The sequence below is a fragment of the Maniola hyperantus genome, chromosome 16 (assembly GCF_902806685.2).
Source record: "Maniola hyperantus chromosome 16, iAphHyp1.2, whole genome shotgun sequence".
Classification (NCBI taxonomy): domain Eukaryota; kingdom Metazoa; phylum Arthropoda; class Insecta; order Lepidoptera; family Nymphalidae; genus Maniola; species Maniola hyperantus.
Genome location: NC_048551.1, coordinates 3,199,644 through 3,225,013, shown reverse-complemented (window position 1 = coordinate 3,225,013; position 25,370 = coordinate 3,199,644). Strand labels below are relative to the sequence as shown.

Sequence of the window (25,370 nt, the reverse complement as noted above, 5' to 3'; positions counted from 1 at the left end):
TGGATCTTCTTCTCACCAGGCCTGACCCCAGCCGCACTGATCTCATAGCCAAGATAATCGATTGTATCTCGTAAGAAATCGCATTTAGAAAAATTTAATGTGAGGTTGGCTTTTTCTATTAACTGTAATACTTCTTCGAGACGATCTAAACATTCTGTGGGGTCCCGCCCGTAAATTAGAACATCATCCAGATACGCAGTTGCCTTACTGAAACGAGCAGACCCTAAGATTGAGTTCATCATGCGCTGAAAAACAGCCGGGGCGTTTGCCAAGCCAAATGGCATACGATTAAACTCGTACTGACCATCTGGCGTGACAAACGATGTGAGGTGTTTACTATGCTCTGAAATTGGGACCTGATAGTACCCGGACGTTAAATCAAGTGAAATAAAACAAGCTTGACCTGTGAGTCGAGCTATTTCATCCTCCATAATGGGTATGGGGTAGCGTTCCTTAACTGTAACTGAATTTAGCATCCGATAATCAACGCACATTCTAAGAGAGCCGTCCTTTTTACGCACTAGTATAATCGGACTGGCGTATTCAGACGAAGACTCCCTAACTATCCCTGCGTCCAGCATCTCCTTTACCATCACACGTACCTTTTCTCGCTCATGGTGTGACAACCTGTAAGGTCGATAGACGACGGGGCGTTGGCTGTTCAACTCTATATTCATTGTGGTCGCGTTCGTACAACCTAGATCTTTAAGTGAAGACGCAAAACAATGTTTGTAACGTTTGAGCAACTCTAACAACCTCTGCTTCACGTCTTCTGGTACTTTATCACTTACACGAACCTCCCTTTCGTCGAAGTTATCCTCAATCACCACAGGTATCTCAGGTGGTTCGAAAATGACCCTACTTACAACGTCTACTCGTTTTGCCCTACACAAGAGTGAACTATCTGAAATCCGGCAAGAACTTGAACAAGGAATCACTGTTATATAGACATGACCCCTTTCAGAGTGATAGAGACCTCCACAAATAAAATATTGTTTGGTTGGCTTGCCCGCAACACTATTCCTTACGAGGACGTTGCTAAGGGAAGGTTCAACTCTTGCTCTCACCGACGCTGCACCATGGAGCTCCACTACACCTGCAGTTTGAATCCCAGTCAAAGTCTCTTGTACACCCGGATCAGAAAGTGGCACTTCCTTGCCGATATCTATGAACTGGAGTTTAGTTGCATCCTTATAAACTATGATATGAGGCTGTTCCGTGTATGACTGACCTATGAGGACAGACCTTTCTAGCAAATTATCACATACGACCTTACATAGAACGCGAGCGTTTACTCCATCAACACTAATACTAAGCAACAATCCTCCTAGTGATGTAACTAAACCATTGCCGAATCCCCTTAATAACGATGGTATATTGTCATGAGTCACACCTAACTCCCTAACTAAGGATTCTTTCACCAGCGTAACATCACTCCCGAAATCTACAAACGCTTGTCTTATCGTGTCGTTTATTTGCACATCCTTCATAAATTTTGAACTTGGAAGAGAAGGAGAGTCATGTTCCTGACTGGCTGTGTCAATGCGCATGGTTTTTGGTACATTGACATTTTTCACAACCCCATTACCCTTTTTAGAGAAACACTTATCTTCTGTATGGCCTACTTTATTACATTGTGTGCATTTAATTAGCGGCTTAGGACAAAACAAGAAACTATGTGTCCTCTCCTTACAGTTGTAACAGCCTGGAAAAGAGCCGGATCTGCTACTCGACTTTTGATTGGAATAGGTGTGAGTGCTAGAGTGGTCGGTTTTGTTCCTAGACTGGTTTCGGTCGAAAGATTGGTACGAGTCCTTGCTGCTTACTAAGAATTGCAATAACTGATCGGGGTTAGAAGAGCGTAATGCCAGCGCACCGGATTTTAAGGTCCTGTCACTGATCCCATGAATAATACAATCTACTGCACGCTTATCAGCTATATCGCATTGATTAAGTAACGCTAATTTTTCATAAAAATAAACTTCTATAGGTTCATTATATCTGCTCCTCCTTTTAAGCATCTCCTCCAAGGCCTGGCCGTAATTTTGTTCGCAAGGAAAAGCATTTATTAGTTTCTCCTGCCATTCCGGCCAGGTAAACAAAACTGAATTTAGACCTTCGTACCATGTTTTGGCAAGACCTTGGAGTTTCTGCATGGCAAAGTGAGTGACAGTCTTATCATCCCAACCGTATACACTAGCACATTCATTGACCTTTTTGAGCCAAATATCAATCCTTTGGTTTTTTTTTGAGGGGTCGAAATTGGGAAGGATATTCATGTGATCAACCTTTTGAGAAGATCTTGTGTCCTGGGTAGACGGTCGAGATGCTAAACTATCCTTAAAACATTTCAAAATATCAGCAATACATTGCTTAGAAATGGAAGGGCTACGTGACCTTTTAGCATATCCCGCGACGCCACGACGCTCAGCAGGATGCACCGCGCTGGCCCCAGTTTCTGCCCGTCGGTGATCTGGGGACGCGTTGCTGCTGCGATGACTGCGACTCTTATGTCGCCGCGGAGTAGCCTGATGCGAAGTCGTACGTGGCACGTTGTAGCAGCTACGACTCGGACTGTCGCCTTCGGCATGTAGAAGTCGCTCCCGCTCTCTCAGTAACTGCCTCTCCAGAGTTTTCACCCGCTCCCGGCTCGCTTCTAGTCGCTGTCCCAGGATCGGAGAAGGGCTGCGGGTACGCAGCCGGCTACGGCTGCGTTCCCTCCTTCGGCTCCGGCTTCGATGTTCCATGGGACCGGGCGTCTCGAGTCGCCGATCCATGTTCTGTCACCTCAAAATAAAAATAAACAAAAATTGAGTTTCATTAAAGAAACATTGTACGCGTGCTGAAACGTAGATAGCTATAATATGAATCAAAAGAAGGGATTCCCTTTGTTTATGATTCACAAGTGTTATTAGGATGTAGGTAGATAGAAAATTAATGGTGCGCGGTTGCCTTAGGCCTACTTCTGGTATATTCCAATATGATATTTGACGGTAAATTTGCCAGGATCTACTAAAATAATTATTAACTAATATCTTTTCCTAATAAGCTAGCTTGCGCCAGGTACCTACAATATTATAGGTAATTATTTTACACAAGAAGGTAGGTGTTAAAAAAAAACCAGTTGAGGGTCAGTTGGCTCGTTTAATTCCAGACACCAACAAGTATTTTCACAAATGTCAGTAAAACTCACTGAGAAGGAAAAAATATATATATAGCTATATATTATATTCAGTGGATTCTTATCATTTTTATTTAAAACTCGTTAATTACAAAAATAAAGATTTCCTTCAAAACGATTAAATACTTCCAGCAAATATCCAGAATCCCTTTTTTTTATATATAGAGATAGCGAGCAAACGAGCAGGCGGGTCACCTGATGTTAAGTGATTACCACTGCCCATGAACAATAATCTACTCAATAATTAAATAACGAAACGGATATCTAAAAGTTAACCATTAAATAAATGATTTAAAAAAAAAATATCATAACAGACAACAATTCAATAAATAGAATGAATTGGAAAAATATCGTAAGAATGGAGGACGGAAGAGACCGCCAAACGAGAGCGAAAATGGCGATAACGCATGCATAGACTTTTATAAAACTCGACCAGCAACGGCGAGGTGGCGTGCCTAAAATGCTCGCTCTTTCATTAAGATATAATGCGAATAGGCGTCTGTGCGCACTAAATTACGTAATGCAACAAAATAATGTTGAACGCACATTAATACAGGTTATGATATTACCACGTTGTAATAATGATCACTTGAGTTGGTGGGTAGACTAACATGCTTTGTCCGTAAAATCTCACACAGCTAAATATTAGTAAAACAGGAGGTAAAACGATTGCTATCAGCTAATAAATTTGTATAATTGGGCGTGTACTTACGCGTTGATGGTTAACGCTGTCCTGTCACTTCTGAATTATAAAAAGAACACCCTGCGGCGAGATAGCGCTGAAGGAACTCGGAAAAGATACGAACACGTTACTGCGTTAATATTACTTTTATTAATCTCTTAATTACTTATTTGATTATAATTACTATTAACCGCACTATTCACAATTTGTGCTGTACTCAGCATCTCTCTAGAGAATGATCTCTGCAAACTCCCCCAACCTCTGGCTAAGTTTCGAACCCTCAAGGTAGGGGAAACCCAATCTGATTGGTCACCACTCCGCGCCAACTGGCGTTACCCAATCAACGAGTGACAACAGATAGTGTATTTGAAAATTAAGTTGGACAACGTGACAATAACAATCCGATTGGTCCCCACCGTTTTGCGCCAACTAGCGTCAACCAGTCACAGAATGCTGACATTTAAAAACAGAGTTGCCAACGTGACAGTCAACAATCTGGCCGGTTCCCGCCATTTTACAACAACCAGCGTCAATAAACACAGAATGATAACTGATAATCTATTTAAAAGTAAAGTTGCCATGGTGAAAAATAAAATATAATAAAATTTTGAAGCTATTTTACTTAAGATCCTAACAATAGGTAGAGTCAATCCTGAAAAAAACTATTTACTTTAATGGTGAAGGAAAACAATATGCCTGAGAGTTCTCCTGAAGAGAGAATGTTTTAAAAGGCGTGCGAAGTCTACCAATCCGCACTTGACCAGCATGGTAAAGTCCGCCAAACCGCACTTGGCCAGCATGGTAGATAGCCAAACCCTTCTCATCCTGAGAGGAGACGATTTATGATGATGATGATAATTAAATTCTTGTTTTTCCCTTTGATGTTAAACGATTCTGATGCGACTTTTTCTATTTTATTTCAGGTCCGCGCCATGGAGCAGCGGCTGTGCGAGTGGCCGGCGGGTGCTGAGGGCGCACCCAAAGCCATTACGCGGCTTGAGGGCCAAATTGAAGAACAGGTACGAAAATATTAGATTCTAGAGTCACAGATGTAGCATAAGATACGAGACATTACCTTGTTTTTAACATTGATGCGAACCGACTTAAAATCTTGTGAAATGTTTTTAAGATTAGCACATACCTATAGACAAACTGACGTGGCGGAGAGACTTTGCTTTACTTATTTATTTTGGTAGGGAGACAATAATATTATACTGAGGCTAAAATACGAGTATATCGAACCAGTTAATACCAGTAGATACCAGTTGGAATGAAGTTCGAATAGAAACCTAACTCATTTAGCTGAAGTTACGCAACAAATTCCTATTAAGGACGTTCAGCTTTAGAGCACTTTGGGGAACCATTTACTTAACTTATATTTGAAAGCTTGCTCAAGGTTATATGGTAGAGACATGGTAGAGACCACGGAACAGTAGAGACCCACTTTTCGTGCGTATAAGTTAGAAAGTTACCTATAGACCTGAAGATTATGTAGGAATCAGTAGGGACTTGTACGTTGTACAGAAAGCTGTGGGTGACGGTTAATTTATTTAGTAAAACATGTATAAAACATTAATGTCGTTTGTATGTTGCTAAAACTAAAAAAGTTCTGCATCAATTTTACCAAGTGGTTTTATGTTTATTGCTTTTTGCGCTTTAATCTAATGTTACCCATCTTGACTAGAAAATCAAATTTATTATTATATATTTTTTTTTTTTATTATATTTTGAACGCATCCGAAAAAATTGTTGACGTCATATCCGATGTCCTAGAAACGTCACGTCACTTCAATAGGTAGGTACCTACCTAGGTAGGTACTTCGCTGTGACATACAATTTACAAACGTCAAACGTGCGTCAAACATACAAAAGCTTGGCAGTTGGCGTTGTTATTGTTTACAAATTAAAATTTAATTATTTTCTGAAATTTCCTCAAAATCCTGAATGAAAATGTTTTATTTACATGTTTGTAACCACACAGTGTTTCATAAAAGATGTTCTCCCTCTATAATTTATGTGGAATTCAAGTAAAAAAATTCGAATTCAAAACAGAAAGTAGTACCTAACATCGTAATAATATGAAGGTACTTACTAAATATATTGAAATAGGTATTAAAAAGTTTTAAAGTTTAATTTTAACTAACACTTAACTAGTATTATGTACACTGGGAGCATTGAAGATTACGAGTTGTTTAATTTAATTTTATACATAATAAACTCAACCTTTAAAAAGTTTGTAGAGTTTGTGGATTTTGTAATTGTAGCTTGTAGGTACCTACCTAGTTGTTTTATTGTAGACATGTGCATATTAAAGACAAACTGACTATCATGCCAATGTACAGCCTAAACAGCTGGACATAGAAATTTGTGACTTGCAGTACTTGCACATAAATGTTTTCTATAAGAAAGCTATATTTCAGATATTCCACCTGAGTGAAGCCAGGGCAGACCATTACATCAGAGGGATTAGAGCTTTTGGCGCTACATTTACAACCATTTATTGGTCTTGGCATCTACGATTTTACTCCATTATGTAGCAAAGGAATCAGCTAGTTTTTATTTGTTCTAAGTAGATTTCCACACTTAAGTACATGTTTCGATCTGTATTTTGTGTGTGAAGTCCCGTCACTGCATCTAGGCCTCATTCTAAAAGCCTAGCAAACAACCTAAGTGAATCAATGGTCAATAATTGAAACAAATTATATTTTAAGTATTTATAGCCTTTACCTTGCTTCCAGAAGCAGCTGCGACTTCAGGACGCGAAACAGGTGGAAGCTAAAGCCGCCCGGATCAAGGAGTGGGTGACCAACAAGCTGAGGGAGCTGGAACAGCAGAACCAGCTGCTGAGGGAACAGAACGACCGCTGCAACCAACAGCTAGAACTGCTCAGAAACCACATTGCCACACAGGGGAGCAGAAACTGTGCTGTAAGTATAAAACTAATTAAGGTACCTATACATACGTTTGAGTTTGAACAGTAAATAGGTAGGAGCAACATTTTAAATTAGGTTATCTACTTAATATCATTTTTATTTTGTAAAACTTTATTTCGTGGTAATGCATACTAATTACTATATTACTGACACATACTTCCTTATACAATTAACAATGTCAAAAATTCTTAAAACTAACTAACATAATTATAAATTATGATTCGATAACAACGTCGTCAAAAAGTCCCTGGTTGCCCTTGGGCCAAACGTGCCCAGCAAGCTGGCAGCATCGCCATGCTGAATGGCGATGGACAACCTTTGGACCAGGTAGTACCCAGAGCGCGAATCGCAGCCTCTTTACCTTAGGCTCTTTCCCAATTGTAAATTGAACATTTGAAAAAAGCATCCGCCGAGTTTCTTGCTGGTCCATCTTGGTAAGAATGGCATTCCTAACCAGTGGTACTTAAATTCTTTTGACGATTCAAAAGCATTTACAAATAAACTTTTTTATTTGAATAAAAGTCTATTCTATTCTATTAATAATGCTAATTAAGCTGTACATAATCTCTAAACTGAATTAAAGTGACGGGTCTTACAATAATGCTATCATTTTCACAATGATGCCTTCAGAAAAAGATAGCATTACTTTAAGACCTGTCACATTAGTTAAGAGATTTGCCGAACTAAGTTTTTATCGTCTCCATTACTTAAACAGCAGTTCCTACCCTCTCGGGGAAGCCTGTCTCTCGAGGTGAGGTCGGAGGACGGCCCTCGCGCCTCCTCCAGCCTTTTGGCAAACAATCGGCGACGCTCTGAGAGCCTCGAAGGCCCCCAGGTAGATTGATGTTAGAAATTGTGTCAATGTGATGTTAGATTGTACGGGATGCTATTTTGTTTGAGCACATTTTTTATACTTATATTATTTCAGATACTTATGTGTACTTTAGATTTTATGTATTGCACTTCTAGAGCGCAACGCACATTTACATAGTGGAGAGAAGCAACATCGTTTTTTGATAACTTCTCAAACTCAGCTTTATTACTGACACATAGCAACATATTCTCTCTATCTCCTGTGTTTCTCTTTTTATTATATCAATTTCAATCATAAATAAAGCTAAGTTTAATTTTGCCATCAAAAAGCTCCATTCTGTAGGTGTTGCACCTTAGAATATTTTCTTAATTAGGTTAGTAGTTAAATTTTACTGACCAAAACTTTAAAAAGCAAGTCTTTAACAACACCATCATTTACTTATAATTTTTTTTTGTTAATTTACTTCAGTATTTTAATTGAAACACAGGTAAGGTACAAAACACTATTAACCAAAGAGAAGAAAATACCACGAATAAAAGAACACGTTAACGACACGGCTATGACAAGATAACGACACGGCAACGGCAAGATAAGACATGGCAACGACAAGACAACGACACGGCAACGACAAGGCAACGACACGATAACGACACGGCAACGATAAGATGATGACATGACAACGACACAATGACGACGCGACAAGACAACGACAAAGCAACCTAACGGCAACGGCAAGGCATATATTCAGCCAGAAAAAAAATCAAAGTGGTTGCAAGCCTAAGTTTAAACTCTACACCACAATTCTTCCGTTTTAGCATAATATTTCACCAAAATAAAAACTCGATAAAAACGAAAATCTTTCATAATTATTAACAAAAATCAATACTTAACTAGATTAAAGAAATTTTAGCATTTAAACTACCGTGAGTGATTTCCATTCTAAATAATATCTGTCCCGGCTGTACTCGGCTGTACTCACGTGTGTAGTCGCGACTACACACGTGAGTACAGCCGGGACAGATATTATTTAGAATTAAAGAAATTATTGAAACTTTTTTAAATATTCCAATACTTTTTCAAATATAAAAAAAAAAAAAAAATTAATTTACAGCTATGTTGTTCTGTTAAAAGGTTTAAACTTTAAACCTTGCAGTTCTCCTTATCAAAAGCTTTATAATATAATTTAAATTTCAGTTACCAATAGTATCGTCGGAGCCACACTACAGTACCCCAGTACGGCATAGAAGGAACCTTTCCATCGGCACCACCAACCTCACCCAAACCGCTCCGAGCAACGTTAACAGCCAACTTAACACCATGAACAAAACCATGGATGAGAGGACCACGGCTAGTTTGCTTGCGGACGATTTGGCTGTAAGTTTTTTTCTTTTAATATTTTAACAATCCTTTAAAGCCGCTTAAGTAATTAAATATCACTTGCTTTAACGGTGAAGGAAAACATCGTAAGGAAACCTGCATGCCTGAGACTTCTCCATAATGTTCTCAGAGGTGTGTGAAGTCTACCAATCCGCACATGGGCAGCGTGCTAGACTATGGCCAACCCTTCTCACTCTGAGAGGAGACCCGTGCTCTGCATTGAGCAGGCGATAGGTTGATCATGATGATGATGACTAAAGCCGCGCGTTTTGCAAAGGGAAACCATATCAGAGTGAACTAGAGTGAAACAACCGGCCAAGTGTGAGTCAGGCTCGCGCAATGAGGGTTCCGTACTACAATCGTATTTTTTCGTCATTTTGCACGCTAATTCAAAAACTATGATGCATAAAAATAAATAAAAATCTGTTTTAGAATGTATAGGTCATGACCTTTCATATGATACCCCACTTGATATATTAATCTCACTTCGAAAGTTGAAAATACTAATTATTATTAGTTAATGACCACAATTTAGTTATTTTTGTGTGATCTAACCCTAAATTCACGGTTTTCAGATTTTTCCCCAAATGTCAGCATAAGATGTACCTACCTGCCAAATTTATTGATTCTAGGTCAACGGGAAGTACCCTGTAGGTTTCTTGACAGACAGACGGACAGACAGACAGACAGACAGACAACAAAGTGATCCTATAAGGGTTCCGTTTTTCCTTTTGAGGTACGGAACCCTAAAAACTGTCGGGTTTAATCCTGAATCGATATCTGTCAAATATTTGGCTAGGGGCGACGTGAAATCATGCATGTAGTAAATAATAATTAGGTCTTTGAGTGAAGTCAAAGATACCTAGTCGTTTCATAGCCTACCTAGCCTCAAATTAGCGTAGGTTACATTTCACACCTGCCAGTTTAGATAAAGCCTCGACGTTTTGTTACAAGTTTCCTAACTGTCGTGAACTGATGCCCAGAATTCTCCTCTGCCAAAATATGACACAAAGGGACTGCCAAAATAACTGTGCTGATGATGGATGTCAAAAATGTCAAAGGGAGGGAAATCCCATATTCTCTTCTTTCTCAGAATCTGTCATGTGAAACGTGAAAATTCGACATTTAACGTAAATTATTTGCCGATTGTAAAGTCAACTCTGGGATTCGTCTTCTTCTTCTTCCTTACCTTATCCCACGCTACGTGGGATCGGCACAACATGTCTTCTTCTTCCACTCATTCCTGTCATTCGTCAACGTATTATCCACTTCTTTTTCACGCATATCCTCTTTCACGCAATCCATCCACCTTTTCTTTGGTCGTCCTCTCCTCTTTTTTCCTTCCACATGCATACTTAACATCCTTCTAGTGACATGGCACTCTGGGATTCGTCTAAACATTCATAATATATCACCTTAAACAATTTTCTCTATATTTGCAGGCTGCAGTAGAAAATTTAGTGGTAATACCGACAACCCCAAATACATCGACAGACGGCGATACAACGCACGATTACGCTGAAATTTATACTCCAAGCAGAGGTAAGTTATTCCAACGCAGAATTTGAAATAATGTGATAGAAATGGGATCTCCGTTCTTTATTACCGGGACAGCCAGGGTGTTGGCGATTTTAGCTGCTCATTAGCTAGAGATAAAAAGTAGATGCAGAAATCACATCGACACGTCGCTCTGCTGAGGAGAAAAAAATTAACGACCTCCCTGGCATAGTGGTGAGTGTTTATAAGTGGGAGGGCCTGGTACCATACCGTGTAGAAACCGATACAGGCTATGAGCTTAATAAAAAAAGCCTCTTCAAAGTTAGCTCGCTTCCATCGTAGTCAAGGGCTAAGTTGTAATGGAATTAAAAAACACAATTTGGCGTTCATAATATTGGTAAGATACTAATTTTATATTTTTTACGTGTAGAAATCAAGTTTATCCCAGAAAATAACTAACCATAATTTGGCCACCAGAACGGACACCGGCGTGGCAAGGCGTCAATGTGATCGTCCAAGGAAACAGTCGAGGCGGTTCTTCCACTGGAGATAGCTCTACCTCTGAACAGCCGAGACCTCCCACGCCACCCTTACATCGATTTCCGAGTTGGGAGGCTAAGATTTACCAGGTAAGGTTATATAGCCCGTAAAAAATGACTCCTCACGCGCCATTTTAACTTTATGAGTCATCTGTCTTGTAGTAAAAAGTACTAGACTAAACTCGTACTTTTGACATGAAATTTGACACAAAAAGTTAAAATTGCGCGTGATGAGATAAATTTTACGCGTTATACTTCCAATTGCTTCTCCAAAAAAATGTATTTCACTGATCACTTTATTTTTTTGTTATTTTAGATCTAAAACTATGCCAGATATCGATTTATCTTTCAGTTATCTATGCCCGAAAACAATTAAGATCAGTTTGCACATCGACTGCACTATGGTGCATGTCGCACTAAAGCGGCAAATTATTGAAATAATATCTTGACGCTATGTGCCGTGCTGTACAGTGCTGCGCAGCGCCGCTTTAATGCGGGTTGGCCTAAAATAGTAAAGTTTTATTAGTTATGACCCTTGAAACATTTCCTTTTTGGAGCAAATTTTGTGGTAATTTCGTGCGTAAATAACTATAATACGAAACTGCATACTTGCAAAACTTACTAATAATAATTAAAATATTGATTAGTTTTCCAAAATAATAACGTAATGCCAAACACTGATTTGCGCCGTCAAAACATCGCGCATCTCGCTCTTAAGTATGTCCTGCTCGTAAATGTTGATTGAAATAGCATACTCTAACGCTCAACCACTTGATACCAAATAGAGCACTTTCAAGTGCCGAGATTGGTGCGAAACTAATTTTAAATTCGATTGGAAGTTAGCTCTTGAATGCAATTTTCCTAGTAGTAAATGCGGGCTTACTTGGAAGAGGTATGGTATATCTCTTTCAAAATAAACTAGATTCGACTTTTTTTTTTGTTTAGGTGGCAGACGATGGTCTTCAGCAATCTGTAGAGGAGGAGCTAAGTCCGCCGCCATGTCCGCGGACAATGCACGAGTCTACTAGTTACCAGGACATTTCCGTCCCTGTATATGCTACAGTTAAAGGGGTAAGTTACTGAGATGTAATTTCTATAACAGGCAACACTTCTCAAAAATATACTATACATGTTTTTGTACAAAAATCAATGAATGCAGACAAATAAATGACGGGGAGTGAATCTTCAAACTACCGAGTACTTTCCGTGCTGTCTTTAATCTTTAATCTAAATATATAAAAAGAAAAGGTGACTGACTGACTGACTGATCTATCAACGCACAGCTCAAACTATTGGACGGATCGAGCTGAAATTTGGTATGCAGATAGTTATTATGACGTAGGCATCCGCTAAGAAAGGATATTTTAAAAGTCAACCCCTAAGGGCGTGAAATAGGGGTTTGTTTGTGTAGTCCACGCAGATGAAGTCGCGAGCATAAGCTAGTAATATATATTTCCGTCTTTTCTTTAGGCAATCAATTTAGGGAAGTTTAATATTCTCTGTGTAAATTATACTTATTGAAGTTAATGTTTGTTGCAGCGCGCTAGTCAAATCCGATCGATGCCTTTCACGGGCGACTCGTCGGACGATTCGTCGGATGGCGAGGAGTCTATGGGTGTTACTGTACACAATACGCCACATCACAATCCCGTTTACGGTGAGTTTACTAACAATTGCTAATTTATTTTGTATGAGTCTATGCCCATGTCCTATCCTCAGCCTTTCTCATTTAGCCATTTGCCACGACCTTCTGTATATCGTCGATCTATTATTGCTTACTTGTACGCGACCTCCACTATATACGTTGATATTTGTAAAGTGCCCTTTGACTTTGCTCAGACTTTAAGATTCTGTTAAAACGAGACAGCGTTATATCGCTAAAACTGTCTTGTTTTTACTGAAACTTACGTCTGAGCTCTACGCTCAATAAATCTCAGCCTAGGAGTTTTTGGATCCAACAGCCATCGTTCTTGTGACAAACATGGCCTGTCCACTGCCACTTCGGTTTGGAGTATGTAGGGATTCTTTCGTGGATTTCCTCATTTCGAATTTTATCCCTCAAGTAAATTTTTAATTTAGTTCTTTCTATAGCTCATAGAAGACTTTAAATAATTCCGTTTTCGTCTACAGGTCAGTCCTCACAAATGCCAATAAACAACGTCAACTTAACAAGTGTTCTTCCTGCTTCGATACAACAAACGTCCGGGCCGCACGGGCTTGTGCTGAACAACGCAAACGGGCAGTGTAGCTCTTCCGATACCAGTCTCAGCGCCAGCAGTCCATCCAAAAGCGTCAAGACCAGCTCAAGCCTGAGCCCCGCCAAGCGATCCAGCAGCGGCTCGCCCAGCAAACAGAGCAAGACTAGAGGTAAGTACTGTTCCCGCTTGTACTAAACAATACAAAGACAGTGCAGCTCATCCGACACCAGTCTCAGCGCCGGCACTCCATCTAAAAGCGTGACGACCAGCTCAAGTCTGAGCCCCGCCAAGCGATCCAGCAGCGACTCGCCCAGCAAACAGAGCAATACTGTTAGAACTGTTCCCGCTTCAGCCAAATAACGGGGGGGTTGGAGAGAATACACATGTCTATAAGTTTAAATTTAATAACAGGTTCCCTTTCATTCCTAAACCCCCAATTTACTAAAACCCTTTACTCGCCCTCTAAAACCCCCAAAATGGTATGAATAAAAAATGTCTATCCACAGACACGTCATTCGAATCGGGCATGTCGGATGACTACGCGATACCCCCGGACGCGGTGTCCTGCGAAGGCAGTGGCGCGAGGGACTCTCCCAGAAGACATGACGCGTTGGAAAAGAGTGGACATCTTGCCAAATTGGGGGGGAAACTAAAAACTTGGAGGAAGAGATGGTGAGTGATTAAGTTTAATTTTTCCTTCACTTTTACATGAGACTAACCTGACAGTACAGCTGTTTTAAAGCAAAAAGAATTGTCAAAATCGGTTAAGATTTGACAGAGTTATGGAATAACATCGACAAAAACTATCATTCCCTATCCCGAACGGTCCCTAATATTTTTTCGGGATAAAAACTATCCTATATACACGGAGTATTAGCTAAGTGTTTGTTTGTTTGCGTCAAGTTGCGCTCAAATCCGGTCAGATAAAAAGTAATTTGATATTTTAAATTTTATAAAAATCTTTATTTTAAAGACGGGGTCAATACTCGTAAACTGTAGATACGAGTTTTTAATAATATTTCTTTTACAGGTTTGTCCTCAAAAATGGCACACTATCATACTGGAAGTCCCAATCAGAAGTGAACAGAAAACCTCAAGGTCAGATCGGTTTGGGCGAAGCCTGCAAGATATCGCGCAACGAAGGTGCCGCGACCTTCGAGATCTTCACCGGGAGTCGAACCTATTACCTCACCGCCGATAGCACTGCCACTATGGAGGACTGGATTAGGGTATTACAGGTAAGTTTAAAAACAAAAAAAAACCACTACTCTTATCAACTAAGGTACTTTTAATTAACGAACTCATTATTTGACTATACGTGGAATAATGAATCCATCATCTATTTGGTTTAGAGATAGCTTGCATCCTGCATATATAGGCTTCTTTTTATCCCACAAAATCAAAGTTCCCATATGAATTTTTGGTCCATCCTCTCTACGATCGTTCCTTCATCGCTTCATTGTTGATCCTACCCTCCATTCAGATTGATTGTTTTCACTGGCTTCTGTTGGTGGCCATTTTCTTGGTGTAATTCCCTCAGCTGGTCAGACTACCTAGTTAGTCCATCCTAGGTGGGCCTGAATTTTTGTAGCCCAAACCCAAAACTCAATTTTGACGCTTTGCTTTTTAACTAAACTATCCATAACATGTTTAGACAAAAAAATATTTTGGCAATTGAATTTGGATTTCCACTCTGTGTTTTCAGAACGTCCAAAGGCGAAATGCAACAAAACTCCTCCTAAGCAAGGAAGACAATAAGCCTACGATCCAGGGTTGGCTCACCAAAGTGAAGAATGGCCACGCTAAGAAGAGCTGGTGTGTTCTACTCGGCAAAATGTTCCTGTACTTCAAATCGCCCGGAGATCAGGTACCTTGGACAACCCTATTTTTTATAAAGCTCCTAAGCGAATTAGATAATAAGCCAACGATCCAGGGTTGGCTTACCAAAGTGAAAGAACGCCCACGCTAAGAAGAGCTGCTGTGTTCTGCTGGGAAAGATGTTCCTGTATTTCAAATTGCCTGGAGATCAGGAGTACAACCTGTTTCTTTGTGTTTAAAAAAAATTACTAACTGGCTGATTAATCTCTATCGGAGTTAGGTGCCGGGAATTTGGCTTGAATATTTGAAATGATAGGAAATGAAAGCACGTGGAAAAAAAATTGTTTTACGGCCCAATTTATGAAAAACTTATCCTTACAACAATGCCCTAATGTTAAGATTCTCGAACTCAAACGAATAACTTCAGGATTTTTCATACCCAAAATCGTTACAAAAGTGCGTTCTCTCATAATTAAATTCTTTGTCCTTTCTTAAATCTTCCAGAACCCAACTGGCCAGATCAATATGCGAGACGCTCGCGTTGAGGACGTTGAACACGTGTCAGACTCTGACTCCGAAGAGAAAAACGATGATGGCAGGAACCTCCTGTTGCGATATACCCGCAGCACAGGTAACTGGGGTTAGTGAAGCTTTTTCTATTTATTTTGGTAAATTATGCTCTAAAGGCTTACACCCTGACTCTGAAGAGGAAAACGACGATGGGAGGAACCTCACTGTTGCGATATACCCTAAGCACCAGGTAACTGACGGACCGACTTTTTGTAGGACGTGTGTGTTTCAATATTGTACTCAGTTTGTTTAAATTTTGGCCGACGAAAAATCGGTTATCGATTGTCGGACGTTAAGTCTATCCTGGTTTGAATTTATTGTTAACTAGATTATGCCCGCGACTTCATCCGCGTGGATTTATGTATTTAAAAATCCCATGGGAACTCTTTGATTTTCCGGGATAAATGTAGCCTATGTCCTTCGCTGATATGCAAGCTATTTCTGTACCTTTCGTCAAAATAGGCTGAACGGATGGGCCATGAAAGGCTAGTAGACAGACAGACAGACAGACACACTTTCGCATTTATAATATTAAGTATGGATTTGTTTTCGTCTCAGGGCCCAACCTACCTCCTCTTCGAAAGCAAAGCCGACAAAGATTCCTGGCTGTACCATTTGACCGTCGTGAGTGGAGGCGGGCTCAGCCAGGGCACGCACTACGAGCAACTCGTCCAAAAACTTATGGAAACTGACGGAGATCCCAGTAAGTTATCTTTTATACTTAACTTTATTTTGTAAACTTAATAATATTGTGAATTAGATGATGCCCGCGACTTGTTCGCGTGGGACTATGGGTGAAATCTACAGAGCGCACTCTGACTTTGCTTAGACTTAAGACAGAGTTGTAACAAGACAGAGCTATATCTCTCACATAAATCTGTCTCGTGTTAACTCATCTTAAGTCGAGCAACGTCAAAGTGCGCTCTATAGATCTGTCTTTTAAAAATCCCGTGAGAATCCTTTGATTTTTTTTTGGGATAAAAAGTAGCCTATATGGGTCTCAGAGATGCAAGCTATTTTGAACCAAATAAATGACGCCCACGGCTTGACGGCCGTGAAAAGCTAGAAGACAGACAGAATTTCGCTAATATAATACTAGTATGAATTTAGCATTTGAATATACGTGAAAAAGTTTGTGGAACAAAAAATCTTTTTATTTCCATTACCAGCAATAGGCATATACATTCACAAGAATTAAGACAAAAACAACATTCATATTTTATATTAAAGTAAAACTAATCTTGACAGCTAATATTTCAATAAAGGCTATTTCATATTCTTATGGACCGGACCCTCTTTTTATCTTGACTGGCTTACCAGTCCCAGTTTATAATCAAATTTATTAAATTAACCGATTGCCAACCTAACCTAACACATTCCAAATTCACGATCTGTGTGCTGTATCTAAATTAAATAAGAAGTATTTTGGTTCACATAATAACTTTTTCATTTTCAGATTGTGTTCTGTGGAGGCATCCAACTTTACTATATTCGAAGGAAAATATAACAACGCCGCTCACATCTTTGAATTCCGAAGCTTTACAAGCCGAAGCTCTAAAGTTATTCAAGGTAAGTCTATTAAAAAAAACGCGCCACAAGGGTCCCGTACTACAGTCTTCTTTTTTCGACATTTTGCACGATAATTCAAAACTATGATTGAATAAAAATAAATGAAAATCTGTTTTAGAATCCAGAGGTGAAGCCCTTCATATGATACCGCACTGATATATCTTACTTCGAAAATTGGCAAAATACTAATTATTCGTTTATGACCACAATTTTTTTTTGTGGTGATGTTACACAACTTCACGGTTTTCAGATTTTTCCCCTAATGCCAGCTAAAAGACTCACCTACCTGCCAATTTCATGATTCTAGTTCAACGGGAAGTACCCTGTAGGTTTCTTGACAGATAGACAGACAGACAGACAGACAGGCTACAAAGTGATCCTATAAGGGTTCCGTTTTTCCTTTTGAGGTACGGAACTCTAAAAAGAATGAAAATTCGAACAATGTGCCCTGCCCATTGCCACTTCAACCAACCCGTTGAGCTACGTCGGTTACTCTGGTTTGCATACGGATTTCCTCATTTTTAATTTGATCTCATAGATAAACTCCAAGCATATAGCTCTCTCCATCGCCCGCTGAGTGACTCTGAGCTTTCTTATGAGGCCCATAGTTAGCGACCATGTCTCGGATCCATATGCCATCACTGGCAATGCACACTGTTCAAGAACTTTGGTCTTCAAGCACTGAGAAATTTTGGTCGAGAAGATATCTTGATGCTTCCCGATCGTTGCCCAGTTGAGTTGGATTTGGCATCATTTATATTCTATCCATGGGGAGAAGCTAGTATAAGGCTCTCTTTGATATGTAATCCCATAGAAATGACAAAGACAAAAAACTCAGTGGGAAAAAAACCATTTTGAATGGCCAACCAATCGCATACATGTTTTCAGAAATCATTCGAAATTCAATTCAAAAATGTGTTCGTTTGTGATTGGCTGATAGTGTCTCAAAATGGTCAATGCCTACTGAGTTTTTGTCTTTGTCATTTGTATGGGATAACGTAACAGAGAGAGCCCTATACTAGCTTCCCTCCGTGGATAGAGTATAGTTAATAATGAATTGGTGTTGCAATGTTCCAGTGCGTACAACTGTTCATGTCTGTGGCGGTCGAGCACGCAGGGATCGACTACCACGTGGTACTGGCGCAGAACGCGCTCCAACAGTGCCTCGAAGTGGGCGAGCTGCAGGACGAGCTCGCGTCCGCGCTGTGCAAGCAGACCGCGCCGCACGCGCCCTCCAAGCACGGCGTGCAGGTACGCGCGCGCTCCCGACACCGCGTGAGTGCCCCGCTTGCCTAGCTACACTGTATTACACGCCGTATTAACCGCGCGTCTAGTGTTACGCGAGCCGAACGGTTTTTGTTACGCGAGTCGAACGGTTTTTTCACGCGAGCCACACGATTGTGTAAGATTATTGTTACGCAAGCTAAATTATTGTTGATACGTGAACCAAACGTTTTGTTACGTGTTTTACTTGTTGCCTGTGTCCTTTACAACTCTCATTACATACTGACTGATGAAGACAAGTAAGCTTCAATTCAAGACAAGCTAGTGTCAACGTTGTGTTAGCAGACTGCGACGCACGCGCCCTTCAAGCACGGCGAGCAGGTATGCGTGTGCTCCCGACACCGCGTGAGTGCCCCGTCTGCCTAGCTACACTATATTAAGCGCATCTAGTGTTACGCGAGTCGAACGGTTTTTGTTACGCGAGCCGAACGGTTTTTGTTACGCGAGCCACACGATTGTTGCACAATCTGAAAGATTATTGTTACGCATGCTAAATGATTGTTGATACGCGAGCCAAACGTTTTGTTACGTGTTTTACTTGTTGCCTGTGTCCTTTACAACTCTCATAACCTACTGACAGAGAAATTAATAGTGAGCTGCAAGCTAGGCAGCGTCCGCGCTATGCAAGCAGACCGCGTCGCACGCGCCCTCCAACCACTGCACTCTATTAAGCGCTGTATTCAACGTGACGCTTTGGAAGATTCTGTCTTATACAATGCTTATTTGTATTGATGCCAACTATTGATTAATAAAGGTTTTATGCGTGTATTTTAGAAAATAAGTAAAATGGCGGACTACTAGGTAGGCCAAGATCTTCAAAGCCCTTTAGTATCCATCAATCCTGATTCTACTTCAGTCTAAAGGACACAGGCATTGGCATTCACTGGGTTTTCAAATCATATTGCATAAAAATTGCAAAAAAATTAATAATTGTATTTTCAACCCCACTATGGCTTACTAAGATCCGGAGATATTCTGCAGAATTTTATTAAAATATGAAATTTCAGGTACCGCTTGCTAAAACAAAAATAATTGGTAATTTCTATAGACAGATTTTATACCACTCATAAAAAATCTATTCATAGTAACAATAAAGTAAAAAAAAACACGTAGCATGGCTTTTGACGATACATATTACGATTTCGCTAGTACACGGTACTATATAAAGCGGCTACACGAAAGTAGATCTAAATGATGTTAACATAAAGTTGATATTCCAACGTGCGGTTTAGAATTGGCTTCTATTTGCCGGCTAAGCTTAAAGCAATGCTTTTCTCATATGTCTATAATATACTCATTTACCACTCATTTATACACGGGTGTTGTTCTATTATACTTTAGCACTAGTGTATAGAAGGTTAAAGAATTTCATAGTTTTTGGTGTCGGCTAAGTGTATAAATATCTTCCTGCTATGTAGTTTTTGCTATAGATAATTAATATAAAATGAATTGTGTGATACTTTAACTAAGGACGTAAAAAAAATTTTAAAGACAGAACTGAAAAATGTCGTCTTTTTCCGCAGAAAATATTATGGAAAAGACGCCACGTTTTTTAGAACTGCCATTTTTCATATGTTCTGTTTCGCTCATTTCTACGTTTTGCTTGAGATACAAATCGCACAGTCCATTCCTCCATACATATCTATGCTCCATAATATAATCATAGACAAGGAAAACGCGATGTACTGAGCACATTTTTTTAACACGATACTGCTTAGAAAAAAAAGTTTATTTTGCTTTCGAAATTTAAATATACACTAACAAACCATAGACTATGTACAGCTTTGTGTGTCGCTGTAAAATTAAAAGGCTTCGTGTCACGTGGTTGATCAATTTGGAATTTGTGTATGTGATCTTTTATTGGCTTCTAAAACTTGTATAATATCTTGTATTTTACTATGCCTTCAAAAATTTTTAAACGATTCATGAAATAAGGTTTTATTCCAACTTGATCTCCAAGTTCTGGCAACATTGGATATTAATAATTCGGTTATATGCTGATATCACACGGTTCGAATTGGAGTGAAGGTTCACTCGAGTGATTGTATCATTTTGTTTGTCACTATTGATTCATTTTGTGTTCAGACGTTTCGTTTCGAGTGAGAAATACCAAATGAAAGACACAAATGAAAAATGAACCATTTGATATCATCATTACTGATTAATCAAACCGATAAAAACATTAAAGCAAAATGACAGATAACTTAATCTGTGAGAATGTTTTTAACTGACTTCACAGCTCTGGGTTCTAGCTTTTTTGAGCTTTGTGATTGTCATTAAAATGTTGCCATGACAAAAAAGCGGTTATGTTATTCTTGTCGCAATCTTTCAAATGGAATGTTGGTGTAAATTTTCCCTATTTTATTTTTTTATTTTTCCCTTTTATCCAAGAATGTTTGCCCTCTTTTCCAATAGTTTTAGGGAATGTTTTTTACCTATTTTATATATCATTCATATACTCATAGCTAGATCCGTTAGCACTTAACGATCTCCTTTGTCAGAAAAGGCTGACGTTGCAAGTTTGTTCTAGAAAGTCATTAAACTGGTATGGATTAGTTTAGAAATGGTAAGTTAAAGAGACCTTTACGTTTAAGATTTGTATAACTGCATAATGTTAGTAATATTTTATTAAGACATGAAATAAATATTTTTATACTTACCTAAATAAGTATAAAAATATTTATTTGCAAAAAATAATCAAAGAAATAGTTTCATACCCCCATCTCTGAAAATTGACGGAAATCCATACTTTCATACTAATATTTTCAATGAAAAAGCGTGTCTGTCTGTCTGTCTACTAGCTTTTCACGGCCTATCTCTTCATCCCGGAATATCAAAGAGTTCCCGCTGGATTTTTAAAAAACTTGTATCCATGCTGACGACGTGACATCTAGTATAAAAAAAGCAAAAAAAAATTTTTTAAACTGTTAAAATCTAGTTCTGACCAGCAATTTTATAATAGTTTGTAATAAAAAAATTATGTATGGTACTTTTATTTGAAATAAAAATTGCTACATTATGCAGGTGTACTATAATTTATGTAGAATCATATTATTACAATGTAATATAATTACTCACTCCAACTCTATAATAATTATTCTTGTACATAGGGTTTCCTCTTAAAAGCACACTTTTAGGACTATAAAAGCACAGTCACTAGAAAAAATTGGTTTGGGTACACATAACACATTTTATTATACAGTATATTATCAAGAAAAACATTACACATTAATAGCCCATATACATAGACATTCACATAAATATAGTTCTGTAAATAATACATTATGGTACGCACTAGTAGAAAGGTTATTAAATAAAGGTATTTAAATATTTTTGGGCAAAAGTATATTTGCCCGACATAAACTTCTTTTTTAGGTGTTCGTCTAAATTTGTACAATGAATAGCACCTATAAATAATCTTACAGATCTTTTAACCGACTTCCAAAAAGGAGGTGGTTTTCAATTCGACCCGTTTTTTTATGTACACGTACATGTTCCGTGAAACAGAAGAAGAACTAGAAGTTTCCGTGGTGGTCCCATAAAAAATTTTGGATCTCATTTTTAAATGCCACCGCAATCTGCCATCCGCACAGGGCCATCATGGCGGACTATGGCCTAAACCCTTCTCATTCTAAGAGGAGACCTGTGCTGTGCTAGTAGTGGGCCGGCTATGGGCTGATCATATCATATCACCGTATCACCGATGTCTGCTTCGGCGGACATGACGCTGGCAGAGTTGCGGTCGCACTAATGCGTTCCTGAGTTTCCATCACCAGTACCCCTAGCACTGAATTTGCATATTTCCACAAGATGGCCGTAGCCGGCGGTTCCCCCTGAAAACTCAGACATAAAGTGAAATTATTGTACAAATGTTAATATACTTAATTTTGAATTCACTCGTATTGTTTTGTAAAGATATCTAAAATTATTGCGCTCGCTACATTTGCGCTTTATTTTATAGCTAGACTAGCTTATTCCTGCGACTTCATCCGCGTGGAATACACAAATTTCAAATCCCTATTTTACCCCCTTAGGGGTAGAATTTTCGAAACAGCTATCTGCATGCCAAATTTCAGTCCGATCCGTCCAATTGTTTGAGCTGTGCGTTGATAGATCAGTCGGTCAGTCGGCTTTTTCTTTTACACACCTATAGATTTTCCTGGATATAAATTAGCTTATGTCCGTTTCCGGGATGCTATAGAAGGTACTTTTATAAATGTGATGCTAGCTATCTATTCAGTACCAAATTTCAAGGAGACTAGTCGTGAAAAGATTACACGTGCTGACATAATGCTCTTTAACCTAGTTATTCTCTAGGGAATATCAAATGCAACACTTATTTACCTACATTAAATACCTACACACATCAACACATACTACTAAACTACTATCTGACTTTATATACTTACAACAAAAGAAGCAAACATCACAATATAAGTAGCTATAAAGCCCCCCACTGACGCTCCGACACCAACATTTCATTTGTACAGCAACTGCTACTGTGCGCGACCCAGTCGTTGTTCACTTGCGACACGGGCGCGTCCTCAGTCGGCGGCGACAACAAGAGTGACCTCCCGCAGAACTCTGCCGGATCGCCAAGCTCGATACAGGTATGCGACAGTCGTGTCTGTCGGTCCACGAGTGTCCGTGAGGCACTTTGTCGATTTGTTTGATGATCGCTTTATTAAAATGTCTCAAAATGGCAAGCCACTGGCCGAGACTACAACAAAAATTGAAAAAAAGAGGTTAATTTAGACATATGAAGCTGGTTTTCTTCTAAGTTAACGAATTTGTTGCCCTCTGCGCTTCTGAACTGTATGAAATGAAAACGTTGTCAGCAAATAACCGACCCTATTCGGAACATCTTGAAGTTCGAATTGTTAAGGCAAAGACAGATGGATCCCACGTACGCAACGCATTATGCCATCTGGACACTAGATTTGATTTGAAAACATGGAATAGAAAACAAGCTTATCATATCCCATACAATGTCGATTTGCGATATCCAGTACGGTGTAAAAAAGCAGAGAAGTTCGTACGATATCCCACGTATAAGAACAGTCTGATTCTGGTGTGTTCCTGGGTAGTACGTCATCAGAATCTAATAGAATATGACACTAAACGCGCGTTGCGTATGTGGGACGAATCTGCCTTTACCTTTACTCGATCCTACTAGAGCGTGGGAAAAGAAACATTCAAGAGGAGCCCAGAGCGCTACAAATTCAAAAGCACAGGTTCAAAAATAGAAATCGGAAGATGTGTTCTTGGAAAGTGCGTCACAGACACTGTTGCACAAATCCTTAACACTGCTTCATATTTACGTACACCTTGATAAATGCCAGAAACACACGTATAAACACGATGAAACCCGACGCCTCGCTAAACTTATTGAGCGTTGATTTATTTAGATAAGCCTAATTCATAATAAAAAATGCGCTTAAATATTGAAACGTGTCCATCTTTAGAATTTTTTGTCGATCAAATAAATCTATGTGCATATTTTATGAGCGCAGTTTTTTTATCTATGATGGTATATCTATATGCATCGATGGAGTTGATTCCTCTATGTTGAGTCAATCATTATATTCTATAGTGCGACAAGATAGCATCTTGGCACGTGGCGAAAATCGGAACTTACGTTGCCGTCATGTGTCCCCCTTTGTTCTTATTTGAATATTCTACGACTTTGTTCTCCAACAGCGCCCCCCTGTCAATGTCATTCAAGTGCCAAGAGAGCCTTGTCGCACTGTATGAGTTATGACTACAATAAGCTCAAAGTTCAATCGCAACGTCTTCTGGGTTGGGTAGCGTATTATACGTGTGTCCGTAACATAATACTATTGTAAAACCTTTACATGAAAACTACCCTATTTACCGTTTAAGAATTTTATAGATTTTTTTTCTAAGATTTTTAGATTCCAAATAATTTAGAAGCCAATGAATGATAGTTCACTTTTTATATTGTAAAAACACAAATATCCATTACATCATATGAGAAAGGCAAAACGATAACCGTATTATTAAAATTTGACGTCACAGTGTATTCCTAGTGTAAGGTTTGTAATTTATAGGTCAAAAGATCAAAGTGGAAGATAAGAAGAGTTACAACAGATATTAATGACTTGTAATATTTGTAAGGTTCATTTCTTTTGATGGATTGTTGTGAATTTTGGCTCGTTTTCTCGCAGCGTCTGTGTAAAGTATTGTATGGCAACATTGTCTCTCTAGATTTTTTTGTAGATTAATGTGTCTTCAAATAAACCTGGGACTTAGTTGGGTAAATCATACAATGTAAGGCGATTTTCAGCGACAACGGAAGATTAAGACCGAATCTATTTCTTTTAGACTATAGTTTTCAGACCATAACTTGAATATCCAGGTAGCTAAAAATAGCACGTACCTATTAATACAAATCCGGGTCATCCCGAGTCCTTGACGGACTTTGACCTGCCGAGAATAATCCAACAAAAACATTTTACACAGACCCTATTGAGTAAGTGTTTGCAAAATTCACAGTAGCCTAAGACTATCTTTTAAGGAAGAATATGCGAACATGCGTAGTGATACCATATGAAACACAGCCATAAGAGATCACTTCATTTTCTAAGCACATATTCGCTTTGATCGAAACAAGTTAGGTTGTAGCTGATTTTCACCAGAAATGGAAACAAAAGTATGGTATGTTTTACACATCGCTACGAATCCGTCGCATATAGCTGAGATATTCACTATTTCGCGACGATATAGCAATTGAGGTGTGAGCTAAGTCGTGGAGAGGGTGTAGCTTGCTGGTGTGTGGGGCGTCCCACCCCAATTGCTATGTCGATCTGTTGCGAACTATACACTTCATTGAAAATCCGGAACAACCAATCTAGAGTTAAAACGGAATCATAATGTAAAATGTGTGG

The 25,370-nt window shown here is 39.0% G+C and overlaps 1 protein-coding gene across 1 annotated transcript in view; it reads left to right on the top strand.

Annotated features, from left to right (window-relative positions):
* Positions 1–25,370, top strand: part of LOC117989332 (uncharacterized protein CG43867) — a 352,469-nt gene that overhangs the window by 314,191 nt on the left and 12,908 nt on the right. The window contains exons 5-22 of the mRNA XM_069503976.1: positions 4,787–4,882; positions 6,602–6,790; positions 7,512–7,631; positions 8,805–8,984; positions 10,430–10,529; positions 10,962–11,113; positions 11,969–12,094; positions 12,563–12,680; positions 13,154–13,390; positions 13,728–13,893; positions 14,252–14,459; positions 14,927–15,088; positions 15,544–15,642; positions 15,770–15,799; positions 16,168–16,312; positions 17,066–17,178; positions 18,256–18,429; positions 22,953–23,072. Of these exons, the coding sequence (XP_069360077.1) occupies positions 4,787–4,882; positions 6,602–6,790; positions 7,512–7,631; positions 8,805–8,984; positions 10,430–10,529; positions 10,962–11,113; positions 11,969–12,094; positions 12,563–12,680; positions 13,154–13,390; positions 13,728–13,893; positions 14,252–14,459; positions 14,927–15,088; positions 15,544–15,642; positions 15,770–15,799; positions 16,168–16,312; positions 17,066–17,178; positions 18,256–18,429; positions 22,953–23,072 (2,535 nt within the window). The remainder of the gene's footprint in view (positions 1–4,786; positions 4,883–6,601; positions 6,791–7,511; positions 7,632–8,804; positions 8,985–10,429; positions 10,530–10,961; positions 11,114–11,968; positions 12,095–12,562; positions 12,681–13,153; positions 13,391–13,727; positions 13,894–14,251; positions 14,460–14,926; positions 15,089–15,543; positions 15,643–15,769; positions 15,800–16,167; positions 16,313–17,065; positions 17,179–18,255; positions 18,430–22,952; positions 23,073–25,370) is intronic.